The 21,874-nt window shown below is 38.9% G+C and overlaps 1 protein-coding gene across 8 annotated transcripts in view; it reads right to left on the minus strand.

Moving 5' to 3' along the window:
• Positions 1-21,874, minus strand: part of gulp1b (GULP PTB domain containing engulfment adaptor 1b) — a 68,568-nt gene that overhangs the window by 3,861 nt on the left and 42,833 nt on the right. For 6 of the 8 annotated variants that reach the window (XM_055213723.2, XM_055213722.2, XM_055213720.2 and 3 more), the window contains 9 exons: positions 14,472-14,533; positions 12,558-12,629; positions 8,542-8,640; positions 7,743-7,880; positions 7,547-7,663; positions 4,990-5,076; positions 3,114-3,299; positions 1,925-2,054; positions 954-1,048 (listed from right to left, as the gene is read on the minus strand). In XM_055213723.2, coding sequence (XP_055069698.2) covers positions 954-1,048; positions 1,925-2,054; positions 3,114-3,299; positions 4,990-5,076; positions 7,547-7,663; positions 7,743-7,880; positions 8,542-8,640; positions 12,558-12,629; positions 14,472-14,533 — 986 coding nt within the window. The remainder of the gene's footprint in view (positions 1-953; positions 1,049-1,924; positions 2,055-3,113; positions 3,300-4,989; positions 5,077-7,546; positions 7,664-7,742; positions 7,881-8,541; positions 8,641-12,557; positions 12,630-14,471; positions 14,534-21,874) is intronic. The other 2 variants (XM_055213725.2, XM_055213726.2) reach the window with 1 other exon arrangement.

Consider the following 21,874-nt stretch of genomic DNA (forward strand, 5'->3'; position numbering starts at 1 on the left):
CTGCATGCATGTACAATTTCTTTGATCTAATAATACTGTCTGACAGTCATGCTGGCAGACTCGGCTGTTTTTTAATGACACATACAAAATACAGTATTTCTTTTCCCATGTGTGAACAGCATCCAGAAACATTATATAGTATTAACAAAATATTTATTTGTTGCACCATTTAAAGTCACATTGAAATTGACTATTTTTATGTAATACTGTAGTGCTTTTTATAAATGATTTATCTGTGCTCTTAAAGGAGCTGTATGTAAAATTGACTTCTAGGGGTTGAACTGCAGTCTAAATTTAAAATACTGGAGACGTTTTATTCCCTGCCCCTCTCTGGGGTTGCCAGACATATTCTGTACAGGAGCGCAACTGATGATGAAAAGCATAAGTTTATCTGCTGATTATTACAATGTTTTTTTTGTTGTCTGCAAATGACAAACACGCTCGTTTGGATTTTTAAAAACTCAATCTGCTCATCAGCTCATTTCGGAGGTTGCGACAACCTGATGTCGCATTTATGGGAATATTCCATTTTCTTAAAAGAAAAATCCAGATAATTTACTCACCACCATGTCATCCAAAATGTTGATGTCTTTCTTTGTTCAGTCGAGAAGAAATTATGTTTTTTGAGGAAAACATCGCAGGATTCTCATTTCAATGGACACCAACACTTAACACCTAACTCAACACGCAACAGTATTTTTCAATGGAGTTTCAAAGGACTATAAACGATCCCAACTAATGCATCATGCAGACTAAATTTAGAAGTATAAGTAGCCCCGCCCTAATGCACATCAGAGAGCTTCTTTAAAATTCACTGATTGGCTAACATGAGTCTGACAGTGATAGCTATGATAAGACAATTTGTGTGTGGCATTAAAAAACTTAAATAGATTTCAGCAGCTTCACGACAAACTTAATTTAATTGAAATGTATAAAATGTATGATGGGCTCACCTGCATCTCATCTAATTTGGACTGGATGTCTGGGGTGAAGACCGCAGGTCCACAGATGAATGGGTCGAATGGTTCTGCTCCAAACAAGTCTATATCTACAACAGCCAAACAAGCTAATTACTTATTTGTCTTCTGGCAGACACTGTACTCATAGCTTATTACTGGAAAAAACACCTGGTTCAACCTGGCGACTTCCGGCGACACGAGCGAAAGTGACCGTTGGCGACCGTATGGGCGTGTCAAGCGACGCGAGAAAGTTAAGAAAAGTATAACTTTATGCAAATGTTGAGCGAATTTCGGGAGTGATTACCAATGAGAAAGAAGCAGTAGAGTTTACATCATCCTTCTCTCGTCAGTTACTGGCGTGGATGGTACTCATTTGTCTATGACAACCAGATTTAAACACGCCTCATTGAAAGAGACGGGCGACACACAGCTGGTTGATAACCAACAATACATTGTATGGGTCAAAATTATCACTCCTATCGCACTCCTTTCACACATTGAAGTTAATTTGCTTTTAAAGGAGACATTTCACAAGACTTTTTAAGATGTCAAATATATCTTTGGTGTCCTCAGAGTGCCTTTGTGAAGTTCTAGCTCAAAGTACCCCCATAGCCTGCTAAAATTGCCACTTTGTAGGTGTGAGCAAAAACGTGCCGTTTTGGGGTGTGTCCTTTAAAATACAAATGAGCTGATCTCTGCACTAAATGGCATTGCCGTGGTTGGATAGCGCAGATTAAGACATCACAAGGGGAGCCAAATTTCAATGACCTATTTTTTCACATGCTTGCAGAGAATGGTTTACTAAAACTAAGTTACTGGCTTGTTCTTTTTCACATTTTCCAAGTTGATAGAAGCACCGGGGACCCAATTATAGCACTTAAACATGGAAAATTTTCATGATATGCCCTTTTTAAAAATGTATGAAATTTATTTGAGCGAGACGGCAGAGAGAAACAATTTCTCACCTCTTTCGTTTCGGTGGTATGGAGATGAGTTCCCGTTACAGTTCACTCGTCTTGATATTGGAGACTGAGAGGTGAATGGAACCATGTCAAATATGTCAGTAGAGGGCGCCTTAGCTTGTAAGCTTCCAGCCTGATGAATGGACACAAATCAGTCAGTGAGTGGTGAGTACCGGTCCGGACCAAAATGAAGAAGTTATTAATAAAACACAGAGTAAAGTCATACCTTTGCATCTGACTATTAAAATACTTTCATTATTTAAGTTGTTTCAAACCTGTTTATGTTGTTTTTAACCTTTACACTTAAATAAAGGTACGAAAGCTGTCACAGTGTCATTTAAAAAGATCCTAATATGTACCATTTAAGTACAAGCACCTTTGAAGTACCAATACGTATCATTGAAGTACCAATTTAGGTGTCCTTTTTGAAAGGGTATGTCCGACTGCTTTTGAACCTTTATTTCCAAGAGTGCTTTAAAACAGTGGTTCCCAAACTTTTTCAGAGTTCGGCCCCCCTTGTGTACAGTGCATTCCTTCGCAGCCCCCCCAAAAAAAAAATTGTGACAAAAACTGTTCTAAAACTCAACATTTTAATAAAAAAAACATTAAATTATACAAAAAAGTAGTGCTTTTGGTTAGTAGACTATTTTTTTAGGTTTAATTACACAGAATTCATGATAAATTAATGTATTTCATAAAATGTCATAAAACTTGGGCCCCCCTGGCACCATCTCACGGCCCCCAGTTTGAAAACCACTGCTTTAAAATGTCATTCACGCGTCTGCATATTCAAATTTGGAGAGTCATAATTGGTTGAACACGTGCTGTTCAGGATCAGAGATGTTAAAGTTGGTGTGGCGCATCTCAATGTGACTTATTTAAGCATATGCAAATGAAAATGTCATATAATGACAATATTTTCAGTATTAACATAATAAGGTTTGAAACTTGTACCATTTTGTATGTTGCTCACACAACTGTGCCTTCAAAAAATGTACAATAGCAAACTTGTTTCTGTCTGTTATTCATAGTGTTTTACCCATTTTTGTGGAAAGTGTTTGTAAAGGATAAAAAAGCATGATATCCTTTTATTTATAAGAAATTCCAATGTTATGGTGTTAGATTAGGTTAATAGCTGTAACTGAATCACATGCAAAGTGCACATTATTATATTTCGTGTTGAGATGTTTACACTAGGTTGTGGGACGATGTAGCCACTTGTGGGCTGTGAGTGGGTGAGCTTATCAGGAGACGGAGTGAGGAGGCTCGCTGATTGGCTGGAATCGGGTGAGCTGTCAGGTGTTAGAGTGACAGAGGAGATCTCAAGGCTGGACAGTGATGTGACATCATCACCACACCAGGACAACACAGACTCTCTCTGCAAAGTGCACAGCTTGTTAGAGACATTAATATGCGAGTGCTGAAATAGAGATAAATTGGTATACAGATAAGTTGGTAGGTAGGTTCACTCTTAAAAATGTAGGTTCCCAAAAGGTTCTTTGTCATGCTGTAACTTTAACATCCACAAAACCTTTTTGTTGCAGAAAATGTCTCTGTAGTGGATAAAAGTTCCTAGGTCAGGCGGTACTAATATGCTTCAAGGTTAAATAAAGATGACCAAATGTTTCATATAAATATCTAGAATAGTTACAATCTTTACTCCCCAACCCTATATACACTCACCTAAAAGGATTATTAGGAACACCATACTAATACTGTGTTTGACCCCCTTTCGCCTTCAGAACTGCCTTAATTCATGTGGCATTGATTCAACAAGGTGCTGAAAGCATTCTTTAGAAATGTTGGCACATATTGATAGGATAGCATCTTGCAGTTGATGAGATTTGTAGGATGCACTTCCAGGGCACGAAGCTCCCGTTCCACCAATCCCAAAGATGTTCTATTGGGTTGAGATCTGGTGACTCATTGTCATGTTCAAGAAACCAATTTGAAATGATTCGAGCTTTGTGACATGGTGCATTATCCTGCTGGAAGTAGCCATCAGAGGATGTGTACATGGTGGGCATAAAGGGATGAACATGGTCAGAAATAATGCTCAAATAGGCCGTGGCATTTAAACAATGCCCAATTGGCAATAAGGGGCCTAAAGTGTGCCAAGAAAACATCCCCCAGCCATTACACAACCACCACCAGCCTGCACAGTGGTAACAAGGCATGATGGATCCATGTTCTCATTCTGTTTACACCAAATTCTGACTCTACCATCTGAATGTCTCAACAGAAATCGAGACTCATTAGACCAGGCAACATTATTCCAGTCTTCAACTGTCCAATTTTGGTGAGCTCGTGCAAATTGTAGCCTCTTTTTCCTATTTGTAGTGGAGATGAGTGGTACCCGGTGGGGTCTTCTGCTGTTGTAGTCCATCCGCCTCAAGGTTGTGCGCGTTGTGGCTTCACAAATGCTTTCCTGCATACCTCGGTTGTAACAAGTGGTTATTTCAGTCAAAGTTGCTCTTCTATCAGCTTGAATCTGTCGGCCCATTCTCCTCTAAACCTCTAGCATCAACAAGGCATTTTCACCCACAGGACTGCCACATACTGGATGTTTTTCCCTTTTCACACCATTCTTTGTAAACCCTAGAAATGGTTGTGCGTGAGACTTCCAGTAACTGAGCAGATTGTGAAATACTCAGACCGGCCAGTCTGGCACCAACAACCATGCCACGCTCAAAATTGCTTAAATCACCTTTCTTTTCCATTCTGACATTCAGTTTGGAGTTCAGGAGATTGTCTTGACCAGGACCACACACCTAAATGCATTGAAGCAACTGCCATGTGATTGGTCGATTAGATAATTGCATTAATGAAAAATTGAACAGGTGTTCCTAATAATCCTTTATGTGAGTGTATATATTAGGTTAATAGCTGTAACTATATATATATATTTGGGGTTTGTCTATAGCATCACTGTGATGAGCCCTTTTAAGAACCCTTTATTTTTTAGAGAAGAGTTATTGAAAGAATTAATATAAGAGTAAAGCAAACATGATCACTATAATTTGCGGAGCACAGAAATACACAAATCTCACTTCCTATACTGAACATACCGATGAACAGCTAGAATCCATCAGCTGATTTTCCAGTTCTTTAAGTTTCTTCTTCAATTTTGAGTTCTCCAACTCCAAATCCTGAATCTTTTATTGAAAAACACATCCAATGAAAACACTTTCATATAATAATATAGAATTACTATGTGTTGAGGATTGATAAATGATATTTCACTTGAATTATATGAGGGTAAGAAATAATGGTAAAAGTCTAATGGGACCAAACACGAATTCAACAAGTTATGTGAGTATATTACATACAAGTCAATGCAACAACGTGAATAGATGAAAATTTGCGCTGGGTAATGTGAATGACTCCAATTGGGTGCCGTGATTGCCGCAAACATACGCTATTCGTCTCAATCGCATCTTCCATGTAAGTTAAAAAAATTACATTTGAGCAAAAAATTTGCCTGACCCAACATTAAATCCAGCAAGTAATATTGAGTGAGGAACGCGATGGGAATAGACACAAACTCGCGGGTGGTGATGCAGATCACGTAAATTGGCCGGTGTGATTGCCGCGAACACATGCGCTTTTCACTTAAAACGCATTTCCTTGCAAGTTAAAAATATACAACTTGAGCAAAAAAAATCACATGACACGAAATTAAATTCCGCAAGTAACCTGGAGCAAGGAATGTGATGCTTCGTGTTTGGTGTGTACGCAGCATAATGCGGTGTACATACTAAACGCAAATTCAACAATTTGCACAAGTAGATTACATACGAAGTCAATGCAAAATGTGAATAGATGCAAATTTGCGCGGGGCTATGTTAATGATGCAAATTGGGCAGCGCGATTGCGCGAACACTCGCTATTTGCTTAAAACACCTCTTCCACACAAGTTGAAAAAATTTAACCTGAGTGAAAAATTCGCCTGACCCAACATTAAATCCAGCGAGTTATATTGAGCAGGGAACGCAATGCGAATAGACGCGAACTCGCACGGGGCAATGCGAATGACGAAAATTGGGCTGTGTGATTGCCTCAAACACGTGCTATTCACTTAAAACGCATCTTCGTGCAAGTTGATAATAAGTAACATAGAGCAAGGAATGCGATGCTTTGTGCTTGGTATGTACGCAGCATAATTTGGCAAATTCAAAATTTAACAATTTGCACGAGTAGATTACATACAAGTCAATGCAAGATGTGAATAGATGCAAATTCACGCGAGGCTACACTGAAAAAAATTTACTCAATCTACCAATTTCCCAAGGCAAGTGGTTGCAATCAATTTATTTAAGCTACATTTAAACAAAAGTTTTTTCTTTTTGTTTAAATGTAGCTTAAATAAATTGATTGCAACCACTTACCTTAAAAAAATTTAGTAAATTGAATGAATTATTTTTTTAGTGTATGCGAATGATGCAAATTGGGCAGCACGATTGCCGCAAACACTTGCTATTTGCCTTAAACGCATCTTCCAAAAAATAGCCTGCCTCAACATTAAATCCAGTAACTAACGCAATGCGAATACCCGATTTGTGTTTGGTGTGTATGCCCAAAGTGAATTTTACTATTTACACAAGTAGATTACATACAAAGTCAATGCTTATACGTGAATCCGCCTGGGGTGATGCGAATAATGCAAATTGGGCAGAGTGATTGCCGCGAACACGCACTATTTGCCTCAAACAGGTTGATCAGGACCCCAAATTAATACACGGTTACTTCTCATATATGTAAATATACGTACACAAAATATTGATTTGATATTTTAATAGCTTATTTGTAAACCTTGAATACTGTCCACGACGAAAACCATTTCCTCGCAGCTTTAAAGCAACACTAAAGACTTATTGCTCTTTGCTCCCCCTACAGGTTAGAAGCGTAATTGTTCATTACCACTGTCGTAAATACTGCGGCATAGCTGGCTCTGATTGGATTGTAGGTCTGTCATAAAGCAAGTTTTTGTAGTTTTCACTTGAACTACAGGACCACTACCCAACGGTTGGAAACTTCTTTAGTGCGGTTTTGGCCGATAGAGGGCTGCAAAGCGAATTTGAAAGTGCCGTTCACCCTGTTTTGAGTGGATGAACAACTGAAACTTTTTTGGAAACGTTATTTTAAGGTAAAAAAAACACTTTGGTGTTGCTTTAAATCAAGATGCATTTAAACAAGTTCAAACAAGACTAATTTGGTTTAATCATTTGTAAATCTCTTTAAAATCTCTAATTGTTTGATTAAGTATTAAATTTCACCTGTCAGGATGACTCGCAGTAGAGGCTGTTATTAGTTACAGGCGGTTGTTATACAAACCTCAAAATGTCTGCACTGGCCAATAAGAATCAAGCACTCCAAAGTACCGTATAATAAACCTTTTTACATGACAGATAAAATCCATCTCATCGGAGAATGAAAAAGCATTACAAAAAGAAAACATCAAAGAGAGGGTGAGATCTCCCATGCATTTCCATCAGCACCACTGCTTTTATCTGACATCACTTCCTGTGAGTGAGGCTTTAGACAACTCAGGTTGGCATCAAATCAAATGTGTGAAAACAGTCTACATCATATATCATTTATAGCATCCCACGGTCATGACCCTACTCGTTTCTGAAGATTTCCAATCTGCCTCCTCGTTTCCACATCTTTTCCACCGGACTCCAGGAATTTTTTGTAGGCCAGATCAAAGGCTTGTCCGATAGCAAGAGTGATCTCTTCTGCCTGGAAGAAATTGGCACATGTTGCGGACCAGGGCTCATTGTGACATCTGTCGAATATTACTGTTGTCAATGCAACTTACACATTTTTCACTGTCAAACACATAACACAGGTGTTTCTTTGTCTCGGGTTCTGTACAAATAAACGTAAATATCCTTTTATCCGTTTTGTCGTCTGCGCAGAAGGACATTCGATGGAGCTGGCAGTTATGTTGCATCTCCTGGAAACAGGAAAAAGGAGAGCAGGTCTGAGATGAAAAGTTCACTGCTTTGACTGATCTATTTTACGTAAAGCAAACTTTGGAAAAAAACAAATAAAAAACTGTGTTAAATTTGCATCACATGAGATTTTTAGTTTTGTTTATCAGGTGAAAAATCTGAAAAACAAAAGACCCAAGTCTGCATCTGATTTTTAATTACATTTCTGTCTAGTACACTATAAAAAAAATCATTTTTCTTTGTTATGGAAATTGATCAATTATGGCTCACAAACAATCTATTCAGCTCCAGGCAGAACTATTGACAAGACTGTTTTGTTTTGAACAAACACATCTAATGGCATTAATCAAGTCCTAACTGGTTACTTTAACTGTAAATTAGTTCAATTAGCTCAGTATTAGAATGAAATAACTCTGTCAGTCGTGCTTTAAACACTTAATTGGTACGCCATTAAACAGTAAATGAAAGATAAGGCAACACATTTAATTTTCTCCTAAATTGCATTTCATTGTTCTGTCAGACCAGGTGTAAGGTGGATAATGGGGTACTTCACAGGCTGTATATTTAAAGTCTAAATTAGGTTTGCCATGCATGAAATCTCATCAGCGTCTTTTATTTTTCAAATAAAACTTTCTACGACTAAACAAAAGACTTTAAGAGCACCTTTGTTTTTGGGTCCAGTATCTTTACGCCGTATATCGAGATGTGAAGTTCCACTTTAGGTGTTTTCTGTCCTTCTGACTTTTTGATGTGCCTTTGAAACTGAGAACAACAAAGATGATTCACCACAAGTACACACTATCAAGAGAATTGCAGGCAGAGGTGTTGATTTTTTTTAAAAACACTGAGAACGGTAGTGCTTCGGATCAAATGAGATGTTACCAAACACGCCTCAAGAGCAAATCACCTGTGGAAAGTCGAAAAACTGGACAGAAATTGGGCAAGAGAAAATCGCTCAGGAAGAAAACATTGCTACATTAATCTTTCCTCTAAAAATCCCCATGCTGTGAAGGAGTCAGCGTATTATTTTATTCTCACAGTTTCACTTACAAAGCACAGTTTTTTGTCAACTTTTTAAATAAGTGTCCAGTTTAGTTATTAAATCAAAGCCTGTGCAAATTTCATTGCCTGATGCAGGATGTGGTCAATGGTTGCCAGTTGCTACACTGTTAGAAAAAATTGTCAAAATTTGAACCCCAGCTGTCACTGGGGTAGTACCCTTTAAAATGTTCCTAATACTAAATGTGCCATTATACACTTTAATTGGCACTATTTGGTACCAAAATGTCCCTCTGGGGTACTATTATACACTTTTTGGTACATATACTGTATGTCCCTCTGAGGTACTAATAGGCACTCTTTGGTACCAAAATGTCCCGCTGAGGTACTAATATGCACTCTTTGGTACCAAAATGTACCTCTGAGGTACTATGCACTCTTAGGTTCCAAAATGTCCCTCTGAGATACTATTATACACTCTTTGGTACCAATATGTCCCGCTGAGGTACTAATATGCACTCTTTAGTACCAATATTTACCTCTGAGGTACAACCATGCACTCTTTGGCTCCAAAATGTCCCTCTGAGGTACTATTATACACTCTTTGGTACCAATATGTCCCGCTGAGGTACTAAAATGCACTTCTTGGTTCCAAAATGTTCCTTTGACGTACTAATATGCACTTTTGGTACCAAAATGTACCTCTGAGGTACTATTATACACTCTTTGGTACAAATATGTCCCTCTGAGGTACTAATAGGCACTCTTTGGTACCAAAATGTACCTCTGAGGTACTACCATGCACTCTTTGGTACGAAAATGTCCCTCTGAGATACTACTATACACTCTTTGGTACCAATATGTCCCACTGAGGTACTAATATGCATTCTTTGGTACCAAAATGTCCCTCTAAGGTACTATTATACACCTTTGGTACAAATATGTCCCTCTGAGGTACTAATAGGTAGGGGTGTCAACAATAATCGATTCGGCAATGCATTGCAATGTGCGCATGCACGATTCAGCATCGATGTAGCAAAGCGCCATAATCGATTATGTCACTGTTTATTTTCTGGCCTCGAGCGGACAATAAAGTTGTGAAGTTTCAATTACTTCCGGGGGCATAACAACAACAATCAAGATGGCTGAGGCGGAGAGAGATGACCGTGATAGACGGGTAAATAAAAACGCACCCTTTTCCATGGAAAGTGGACATATGGGCACATTTCTGATTCTATAAAGTTTATGGGAAACAAGAAAAGACTTACGCTGTGTGTAAAATTCTCATCTCAGGTATATAATTGTCATTGTCTTAAAGCTGCTAAGCTTCCGTTTTTGTTGAGAATAGTTGCACTTGACTTTACTACTTGACTGATAAAAAATTTGCCTTGTTGTGTAATTCTGATGCATCGCAATTCATCGTAGAATCTAATTGAATCATTACCTGGTGAATCGTAATTGAATTGAATTGTGAGGGCAGGGCCAAATTCGCCAATGCACACCCCTACTAATAGGCACTCTTTCGTACTCTTTCATTTTCTTTTAAAGATCGGAAGGTGACCCTTAGTTACCATAGATACTGTACCTTCGCATTGGGCCCCCAATTTGCTAAATCTTCAACTGTGGGTAACATATTTATGCCGCAGTAGTTAGCCTGTCTGGAACCAAGCTGATTTAAACCACATCACTGTGTGACACTTGCATTACATGTGAACGGCCCCTACGCTAATATGATTTTGTTTCTCTCTCCCTGTCTCGTCCCCGACCCCGAGGACAATGAGACCAAGAGACCCAGTTCCGGTAAATGTGAAAGTCGGCACACCTCTGATCTACTGGCCGTCCTTCAACGTGTTGCCCAGCTAATGCCTGACCAATGACCACCGACAGAACCCGATTAATCTCATTATCCGTTTACATGTATATATACCCCACATAGATTACCTAGGAAACCAAAACATTTGTTATTTTTGTCGAGGCATTTGTTCAAGAGATCAGTTTAGCAACTAGTCAGACCATTAAAAAAACGAAACCGGAAGTAAAGTTCGGTGAAACCGGACTCTAAGGTACTATTATACAGTCTTATGTACAAATATGTCCCTCTGAGGTACTAATATGCACTTCTTGTTACCAAAATGTACCTTTGAGGTACAACCATGCACTTTTTGGTACCAATATGTCCGGCTAAGGTACTAATATGCACTCTTTGGTACTAATATGTCCTGCTGAGGTACTAATATGCACTCTTTGGTAACAAAATGTCCCTCTAAGGCACTATTATACACCTTTGGTACAAATATGTCCCTCTGAGGTACTAATAGGCACTCTTTCGTACCAAAATGTCAGTCTGAGGTACTATAATACACTCTTTACCACTATTCGGACGGGATTAGTTTTCCAAACAACGTGTCCCCCAGGACGTCTGTGATTTTATGTACCGATTCGGACGGGATTAAAATTCACAGTCTATTCCAGAGATGGTAGTGTCTGTTTCATGCGTCTTGATTTAATTATTTTTTTCCACCGAATGGGAAAAAATATCCATATCTGAATGAATAGGACTCGGGAAATACAATATACGCACATTAGTAAAATCTTACGGCAGATCACGTTGGCCAAAACACGAAATGAACCACATTTTCAAAAGATATTGCAGGCAAACACAGACATTTGCATCCAGACGGGATTAAATTTCTCAGAGGACCTCTGAGTTCGGCGAAAAACAGTAGGTAAATTGCTCTGTAATTCTTACGGAGGTTGTCAGAGAAAAACACAGACATGGCCGATTTGGACGGGATAAAAAACACAAAGGACCTCTGAGAAGCACGTTTTTCTCAGAGGTCCCCCTGTAAAACTTATCCCGTCCGAATAGGGCTTTTGGTACAAATATGTTCCTCTGAGGTACTAATATGCCCTCTTTGGTACCAATATGTACCTCTGAGGTACTAATATGCACTCTTTGGTACCAATATGTACCTCTGAGGTACTAATATGCACTCTTTGGTAATATGTACCTCTGAGGTACTAGTATGAACTCTTTAGGTGCAAAGCTGTACTTTTTAAAAGGGTGACAGCTGGGTACATATTTACTCACAGGGTATGTAGCTTATATGGTTTTTAACTCATTGCTGTGTGGTTTCTTTGGTATTCTACAGAAATTGGCTGGTCACTCTCAAGTATAATATTGTGGTCTTGAGCCTATTTTTCAACATCTATGAGATTTTTTGTTAAGTGAAAATCATAATTCCAATTACTTTTTAAAGTACACCTCCAACCAAAAAGGTGCACAGTTTAAGTGAGTTGTGCTGTAAATAATATTATTTATATAAAGTTTGAATCCATAATATGAATAACAGCAGGAGTGCATTCTTTTCATATTTAAATAAATCTCTTTTGTTCTCATAAATTACAAGGATAAAATACAGATGATTTGTTTGAATCACATAGTTGTTTATCCTACCAGTGTTCACCTTGTGTTTACTGACAATCTCATTTAATTTATATTCAACTCGAGTCTCTTATATAGACTTTGAAAGGAAACTTTGTTCCTATTAAAATGTCTGTAGATTGACATTTAATTAACACAAGTCGTTTCTGGTCCATAAACAGGGAATGAGGGGACTGTGAGCACATTTTATAGCTCATAAATGCTTAGAATAGCGGAACGCTGCGGAGACAAATACCTTCAGCTTCCTGACGGCCACACGGACCATGTCTGTCCCTTTAGGCTGATCCACTTCTGTGATTCCCAAGAACTGCAAACAGTGGACACAAAGTCTTATTTACAGTTTTACAATTTCTAGTCATTTTTAACATCATATTTACATTTAGGTTCTTGGTGCTTTTATCCAAAAGCAGCTTACAGAGCATCTAAGGTAATACATTTTATTAGTTTGTTTGGAATTGAACCCAGTGTTATACTAGAGTCATGATCTACTAGATAGGTACACTAGAGGCACATATTTTTATCTTCTTCATTTTATATACTACACATATTTCAACTACCAAAAAGTGGGTAGTACTCACAGCTCCATGTAGACCATTTCAAAAGATGTAAACAACACTGGTCCAGAAGCACTTCCTGTTTCCGTTTTTTAACACTAGATAAACGTTGGGATAAAATAAACCAACAGAACATATAAACCTGAATTAACAAACATCTTAAAGATAATGATATATGTGGAATAAAAAAATAACTGTCACAAACTGTAACAGGAAGTGTTTCTGGACCAGTGTTGTTTACATCATTTGAAATGGTCTATAACACACGCTCCATTTGGGTTTAGAAATACGTATAATTATGAAGAAGTATAATGATGAAGTATAGGGGAGAGCAGGGGCGAAAGTAAAATTTTTCAGAAAAACTTTATTTTAAAAGATAATGTTATAGACAGCAATATATTTTTGCTGTGGTCAATAACTCACAAGTGTGGTCTATCAATACCAGGTGGAATTAAAAAAAAAAGTAAAACGACTTCAGTATAATTTCACTTTAAACATAAGTAGTGAATTGTTACTTTCGACCCCACCTGCAGGGACGAAAGTAACTCACAGGTGGGTCAAAAGTAACACAACAAAACAAGATTGACACGTGTTTTTATTAAATATACATGACTACGGCCTTGTTAATATGTAACTGCAAACATATTTTGTAATTTATCTTTGTAAAAAATAATGAAATTACATTCTAATTTTTAATTTCAGTTTTATAAAATGTTTCAAAAGCAACCAACAGTACAAAAACTTAAATTGTTGAGAATAAAACATGTTTTAACAGTTTGAACACTATAAAATTAAATCAAATCAAATTAGAGTAAAATACATTTTCAACATATACAGTATTAGCAGCGGGACAAAAGTAACAAGTGTTACTTTCGTCCCAACAGGATCTCCTCACATTTAAATGCGATGTACTTTTTTTTTTTAAAACTCTGAGAAGTCAAACTTCAGGATGTGTTACATCACTAAATAACCTGTAGATTGATCTGTACTTTAAGACATGAAACGAAAAACACAACGCATTATATGAAAATAATGACCGCTTTAAGAATTTACTTATCATGGTTGAAAACACCTTTCTGGATCTACACGCAGAAAACGGTGAGTACATAACGTGTTTGTGTGCTAAAGATGTTGTCATAGTTTGGGGTGTAAATGTTATCAGGGCTCAGAGAAAATCGCTCTGTTACTTTCGTCCCGTGTTACTTTTGACCCGGTTCTCCCCTAATGATGAAGGTCAAAGAAAGTACAGTAAGCTCCAAAACACACACACACACACACACACACACACACACACACACACACACAGACACACACACACACACACACACACAAACACACACACACAAACACACACACACACACACACACACACACACACACACACACACAATCAAACACTCCCAAGTGCATTATGTAGGCTACAACTCATGCACATCCATCATTCCAGCCGTGGGTCAGGTTATCTCTGACACCTCAAAGTCAAAGCATGCTGTACTGTTTGTAATACTCGCTGCAGGCTGGAGTGGTAGGAATTTGCAGTATATATCTACCTGAAGGGTGGATTAGATGACCAAAGAAACAAACTGTATCTGTACCTTTGCATTATACACAACGTGACTTCGCACCAAGGCCTCAGGTGTGTGCAGGCTCGGTTTATCTGGAATAAAGCAGAGAAAAAGCAAATGAATTCAGGTAGTAAGTAAACGGACAGCTGATAGGTGTGTTTCCAGTAAAAGTGATAATGTTTCAGATCCTGTTCTGACTTAATTTCGTGTCTTTCCTGCAGCGTTGAGAGCATAATGTTACAAAGTACTTTATCAACCTGATCTCACATATTGCGTGAAATAATCACAAAATATTTTGCTAATTTTTCTGTCATTGTCACGTATTTCCGCCATTTCCACCTTTCTTTTCGTGTTAGTTTCACGTATTGGTTACTCAACTGTTTTTCCTATTTTTAAACCGCTGTCGCTTCGGTTTAGGGTTAGATTTGCTGTTTGCGTTAGGATGTTACTTTAAGTATTGGTTTATACTATTTTATACCATTGTCGCCTGATGTTAGGGTCAAGGGGGTCGCACACCAGACGCACAGCTCAGCGCCGCGTCAAGTCGCGTCTAGGACAACTCTGAGGTATCGTAATTAAAGGCGCTCTAAGCGAATCTGTTTAACATCACTTTTTGTTGATGTTTGAACTGTTTTCAAACAAACGGAGCGTAGCTAACTCCTCCCCCTCCCTTACGTGCTTTCATGAATGCGCCCAACCCCCACCCTTCTTGTCTTTTATTGACTGGAACACTTTGTTATGTTTCGTGATGGTAGGTTTGGCCACTGTGTTTTTATTGCAGTTTGTGGAGCCTGGGCTGTCTATAGAGATCGCGTTTTTTTAAAGTTTGATCAGCGGTCAGGCAGCAAGCAGATAGTGAGGAGATGTTTGCTGTATGTAACAAAAATGTTTATGTTCTAAAACGCGTGAATTCGCTTAGAGCACCTTTAAATAGCGCAAGATTCGTCAAAATGCAAAATATACATTAACAGCCAATGTTAATCGTTAATGATTTGGGACAAATATGATGTTATTTAATGTTAAACTATGTGAGTGCCACTCTGTGGTGTGACAGGGATTTGAGTAACTTCCTGATTCGTAGCACCACCTGTCGGCGCCAGTTTGTGTACACTCCTAGAAAACAACGTGTTAGATTTTTTAAAAATGGAGCTGAGCTACGTGTCCGGTTTGCGACCCCCTTTAGAGTTAGGTTTGGGTAATGCTGCGTCTACACCAGCCATGGTAAGGGCGTCATTCCACCTCAAAACGAATTGAGCGTTGCCGCGGGAAACAAGTGAATTGAAAAATTTGAACTTTGCAGAAAAGCCCCTCTCATGACGCAAATTTCCGCGTGAATGTCTCGATGACTAGAATTTCACGTGCGGCTTTCACACGTAAATGAAGCGAGTAAACTCAAAATGTTAAAGCGCCAAACTAGACACGGTAGATGCGAATTTGACACCTCAAACGCGGCTGGTGTGAACCCACAGTAAGGATGTCATTTTATGTAACAGAAAATAATGTAATAATTTTCTGTAATGTAAATAAAACGTAAAAAATTAGATCAAGCAATTTCATACAAATTAGCCACCTCGTAAAATAGTCACGTATTGCCATGAGATTGTGTTGGCGGTACTTTATTTGCCATTGGCCGTGTAGGTGTTGATGAACAACTCCTCTGTATTGTTATGTACAGACTGAGGGTGATGTGTGTTGATGAATTGGCAGGAGGAGACCTCTGTAGTCAGGGCACGCTGATGTAGATCTGACTCAGCAGGTCAAGCTTACACCAAAAATGAAAAAGAACAGGGAAAAACAATGGTGAAAGGATGAGTGACAGAGAAAGTGAGAGAATAAAAGAAGATGAAGGGCCCAAGAGATAGCGAGTAAGAGAGATGGTCCTTAGAATATAAGAACAAAAACCAATAACATAATGAAGCTGACAAGCCATCCAATCCATTGCCAAGTAGGAGACAGCTCTCTCAATGTTTATTTGACACCTTCCTCACAGCACCTCCATAACACGGACTCTTCAGCATTCAGTGCCGTACGCGGGTACACACACACACACAAACACACTTTAATCAGCCAAACGCTCCTACTGCACACCAATTAATGCATGACGAGAGAGAGAGAGAGAGAGAGAGAGAGAGAGAGAGAGAGAGAGAGAGAGAGAGAGAGAGACCCTGCCGCAATAATGGTTGAAGAACATTCAAAGACAGCTAGTTTTAGTTTTGAATGTCACAAAGTTCTTTAAATATGAAAGTTCTGTATTTCTTACGGTTTCAGAATAAAACACTAAACTTGCCGCTGTACAACCATTGAGTTGGTTTGAAAATGTAACCCCTGATTCCCAAAATATTCTTAGGCACAAAGGATCTCTATACACTTGCCCAAGTTGGCTCAGCCACATATCTCTATATTATTCAGATGCCAAGATATGGCTGGCAGACTCTGGGCCCCGACGGGGCCTGTGTACATTGTCTCAAGTCAAATCAGCACACACCCTTTACTCTATTATATTCTGGTGCCTACTATATACATGACTGGGACTGCACACAACCTTTAAAGGGGACATTTCACAAGACCTTTTAGGATGTGAAATAAATCTTTGGTGTTCCCAGAGTACATATGTGAAGTTCTAGCTCAAAATACCATGTAGAAAATGTATTATAGCATGTTTAAATTGCCACTTTGTAGGTGTGAGGAAAAATGTGCTGTTTTGGGTGTGTCCTGTTAAATGCAAATGAGCTGCACTAAATGGCAGTGTCATGGTTGGATAGTGCTGATTAAAGGGATAGTTCGGCCAAAAACGATATTAAACCCATGATTTACTCACCCCCAAGCTGTCCGAGTTGCGTGTGTCCGTCGTTTTTCGGACAAGCGCATTTTCGGATATTTTAGAAAATATTTTAGATCTTTCTGTTGATTAAATGTAATGTTACGGGGTCCAGCAATAGTCCACGACCTTCAAGTCCAAAAAAAGTGCGTCCATCCTTCACAAATTAAATCCAAACGGCTCCAGGATGATAAACAAAGGTCTTCTGAGGGTAATCCGTGCGGTGTTGTTGTGGAGGTGTCCATGTTTAGAATGTTGTTAGCTTTATTGGCTACCTTCCGGTAGCGCCGCCATTTTAGAGCCATCCGCATTCAGGATGAGCGCTTACGCAGCATACAGCGGTTTCTCTGTTGCTGCTCTGTCCCCCGCCCTCCGAATTTGTCATACGTCACTAAGAAAATTGCGTACACTACGCTAATACTCTCTCCTGAGTCTAAGATGGCGGCGCTACCGGAAGGTAGTTAATAAAGTTAATAACATTTTAAATATGGATATTTCTACAACAACACTGCACGGATTACCCTCAGAAGACCTTTGTTTATCATCCTGGAGCCGTTTGGATTTAATTTGTGAAGGATGGACGCACTTTTTTTGGACTTGAAGGTCGTGGACTATTGCTGGACCCCGTAACATTACATTTAATCAACAGAAAGATCTAAAATATTTTCTAAAATATCCGAAAATGTGTTTGTCTGAAAAACGATGGACATATGCAACTTGGACAGCTTGGGGGTGAGTAAATAATGGGTTTAATATCGTTTTGGCCAAACTATCCCTTTAAGGGGCGGTATTATCCCCTTCTGACATCACAGGGGAGCCAAATTTTACATGTTTGCAGAGAATGATTGACCAAAACTAAGTTACTGGCTTGTTCTTTTTCACATTTTCTAGGTTGGATAGAAGCACTGGGGACCCAATTATAGAACTTAAACATGGAAAAAGTCATGATATGTCCCCTTAAAAGGGATAGTTCACCCCAAAAAGCAAACTCTAAACAGAATTTCATACAGGTTTGCAGCAACTTAAAGAGTAAACGATGACAGAATTCTATTTTTTTAGTGAACTATCCCTTTAAAGGGCACCTATATTGCAAAATTCACTTTTACAAGATGTTTGGACAAAAATATTTTTCGTAGCGTGTTATAACCTCTCCTATAGTGAAAAAAATCCATCCACTCCGTTTTTACTCCTGATTAAAGCAAAACAGTCTTAATAGACATTCCATTTTTATTCTCATTAATGTGATGTCATAGAGACAAAGCGTAACGCGTCATAACCTGAAAGCCACGCCCACCAGGGGGGGAACGGTCCGTCCGTCTTCATTGACTTTGTGTTGCGGGGGGCCGCCTCCTTGTCGTTTCTGGCTTATAACAAAAAGACAGAATAATGCCTAAAAGCTGCTGTGTGACAGGGTGTACAGCTAACAAGCCGTAGTGTCCGTGACGTCACCCATTGGTTTGTGATGATCGCTTTTGAAGCTTAAAGTAGGCGTTGCCTGCCGTCGCCATCTTGGCCGCGCGTCCCCGCGAATTACTCACGGAAAACCGAAAATGGGTAAAGAGGCGGGACATGGGTGAAGCTGAGGTGAAACCACTCCCCGCCTAGCGCGAGTCTAGTAACAGCAGTGGCTGTTCAACCGACACTCAAGCGGCCACGCCCTTAATTATGCTGAAGTTTAAGGCTTAATATAATTTAAACGGATGAGTTACAAAAAAATTCACCCCCCTCACAGTTGTCATGAAGGGCAAAATTAGCTATACAGGCCAAAAACACTTTTTGTACCAGGCTGTAAACATATTATTTTCTACTGTAAAGTTGACCATTTTTAACATGGGAGTCTATGAGAATTGACTCCCTTTTGGAGCCAGCCTCAAGCGGCCAGTCGATGAATTGCAGTTTAAGTCACTTCCGTGTTGGCTTCATTAGAGAGATCGGAAGGTTGCCCCTCGGTTATGACGCGCTGCGCTCTGTCTCTATACTGATAAAGCCCTGCCCACGGCCATTGACTGACAGTGCTGTTACCATAGCTTCCACCCTCAGCGAGTTTTACCCTGTCTGCCAGATACTATATGGTCTCAGACTGTTTTCAAAGGAATCAGATCTATTTTAACTGAAAGCGCTCAATGTCTCTTTTAGTAAGGGAGTGAGGAGCAGTAGCTCATTTGCATTTAAAGGTACAAACACAGTTTTTGCTCCCACCCAAATAGGTGCATTTCGGACATGCTATAATAAATTATCTGTGGGGTATTTTGAGCTGAAACTTCACAGACCCATTCTAGGCACACCTGAGAATTACATCTTGTAAAAATGTGCAAATTAGGCATACTTTAAGTCTGTGAGATTTTTTTTGACCAGCAGACCAAAACATAAGTCTTAAAGTGTTAAGGGACATAGACAAGTATCCTTAACAACCGGCAAGATATGAGGTAATGCTTAGGGGTCTGTAATCTAATGCTGCCGTATGCGACTGTTGAAAGGAAGCAATACTTCACAAAATACAGATGAGCTTGCAGTCCTTAGTTTACAGGAAATGCAGACTTGTGCAATAAATAAATGTGATTTACTACTACTGTAGGTCATTCAACTTTTGAAATATTAAAATGCTCCAAATTAACAGATCCATATAGCTCATTGGTCTTTGAACTATAAAATAATAAAGGTGGCAAAGAGGAAACAGATCCATCTTTAGCATTACCCTTTACCTCACTGAGTTACAAAAAGGTTACTGCACCGCTGGAAGTCTTCGTCCACAGCTTAGGATAAAAGGTCATTTTGTTATGCTTCGACCCATTGGCTGTCAGTTTATAAGCTAACAGTCATAAAGGGTAAACATCCAGAAAACAAGACCATAGGCAAGGTCACTTAATATGCATTAAATTAGGTGTTAAAAACAACCTCTGTCAAGGTGATTATTATTACCATGCAATACAGTATAGTTTAATTTAGTGCTCAAACACAGCATTTCTCATTTTGCTCCAACACAGCAGGAGGGGAGTAGACTAGGATGTAGTTCAAATAAAGTCTATTTTTAAGTCCATTTTATGCTTTTAACATCCGTAGAGACATTGCTTTTACATCTTAAAGCCCTTACACTAACATTCTAAACCCTTTTCACTTCAAGGCCCCCCTATTCCCCAAAACAACATTTGAAGACCCCCCCACACACACACTCTACTTCTACCAAAGAAATGTTCTAGAACTTGGCATGACTAGATAGATGTATGTTCATTACAAAAAACAAACAAATAAGAAGCAAATGTATTTTTGGTTGTTTAAGCTTATTTTAACCCCTAAAATTTCAATGTATACATGGGAGGAACACTGCATTATTTGACAAAAACAAAAAGGTAAACATATCTTTGGAAAGCTGAGATTTTTGTGATTCGAATGATGTAAACCCTTTTAAGATACAATTAACACAGCGGGTACAATTAGTGTCCTTTAAATGGCATTTTTTTCAGAAATGCTAAGGGGTTAATGTTTATTTTTTGAATAACTTTAAGCCATCTTAAGGCCCCCCTGGAACTCTGTAGAGCCTCCCGTGGGCGCTGGCCCCCTGGTTGGGACACAATGCACTAAACCAAAATTGAACACAAATGAAACATGCTAGTCACATGCTAGACAGCTAGTCACACGATGTGCAAGAACCAAAGAGATTTAATGTTTCAACGTGTAGCCATATTTGAACGTATTTGTTTATAGATTTCAATTAAAATATATATAATTGTTTTATCTCACAAGCATATAGAGGGTATGCACGTGACGTCACCTTCGGCGAAAATGACTGGGGTGTAAGAAAAAAATGAGGAGGACGTAGAAAATCTTGATGAAAGTAGTTTATTGTGGTACCAGTTACAAAGCACGTCGTACTTTGGGTTCAGCGGAGTCAGATTGAACCCTGAGCAAAGTCAGTCTTAACACTTTATAGTTTCAAACCTGTTTTCCCACCCCTAATGCTAATGAAGTATCCCTTTAAATGTAATTTAAGACTAATACTACAAATGACCTCTATATCTCCCACTGTGCCCAAATCCGTCATTGTAGTATCCAACTGTGTGCTCAACCAAGTGGTCAGATAATGTTTAGATAGATGTCTTGACCTGTGATGGTTCAAGAAGTCTCACATTTGCTCCCATACTACTATTAAGAAGTATTACTTCAGGTTATATTATTGTATTGCTTGAACTGAGATTACCATTTATGATTATCAAGCCTTTTGGAGGGATGAGCTTTATTCAACAGCTAAATTGAAGTGGAATCTTTGTCAAGGCTGACTATAAATTCTTACAGTCCCCCGTTTGATGCTCTTGGCAGAGAAGCATCACATCCACTCCATTCATAAAGATTACACCTCCCATTAATATTAGGGCAGGTGCCCAGTGGCGGCAATACCCTGGCTTAGGTTGTCCCCCATCTGGCCACTGGAGAATCTTACCCGTCATTGGGTCATCACCTCATGCACACTGGTTATCACTCCATCCCATTAGGCAAGATTATCATAAGGTCTCTCCTAAAATTTGGCAATATGAAACAAACATTTCTTTGGTTTGGGAGAGAAATATTCAAGAACCATCACAGCCAACGGGAACGTCCTAAGGTGATCATTGAAGTATCT

Source organism: Misgurnus anguillicaudatus, chromosome 8 (assembly GCF_027580225.2).
Source record: "Misgurnus anguillicaudatus chromosome 8, ASM2758022v2, whole genome shotgun sequence".
In the NCBI taxonomy this organism is placed as follows: Eukaryota; Metazoa; Chordata; class Actinopteri; order Cypriniformes; family Cobitidae; genus Misgurnus; species Misgurnus anguillicaudatus.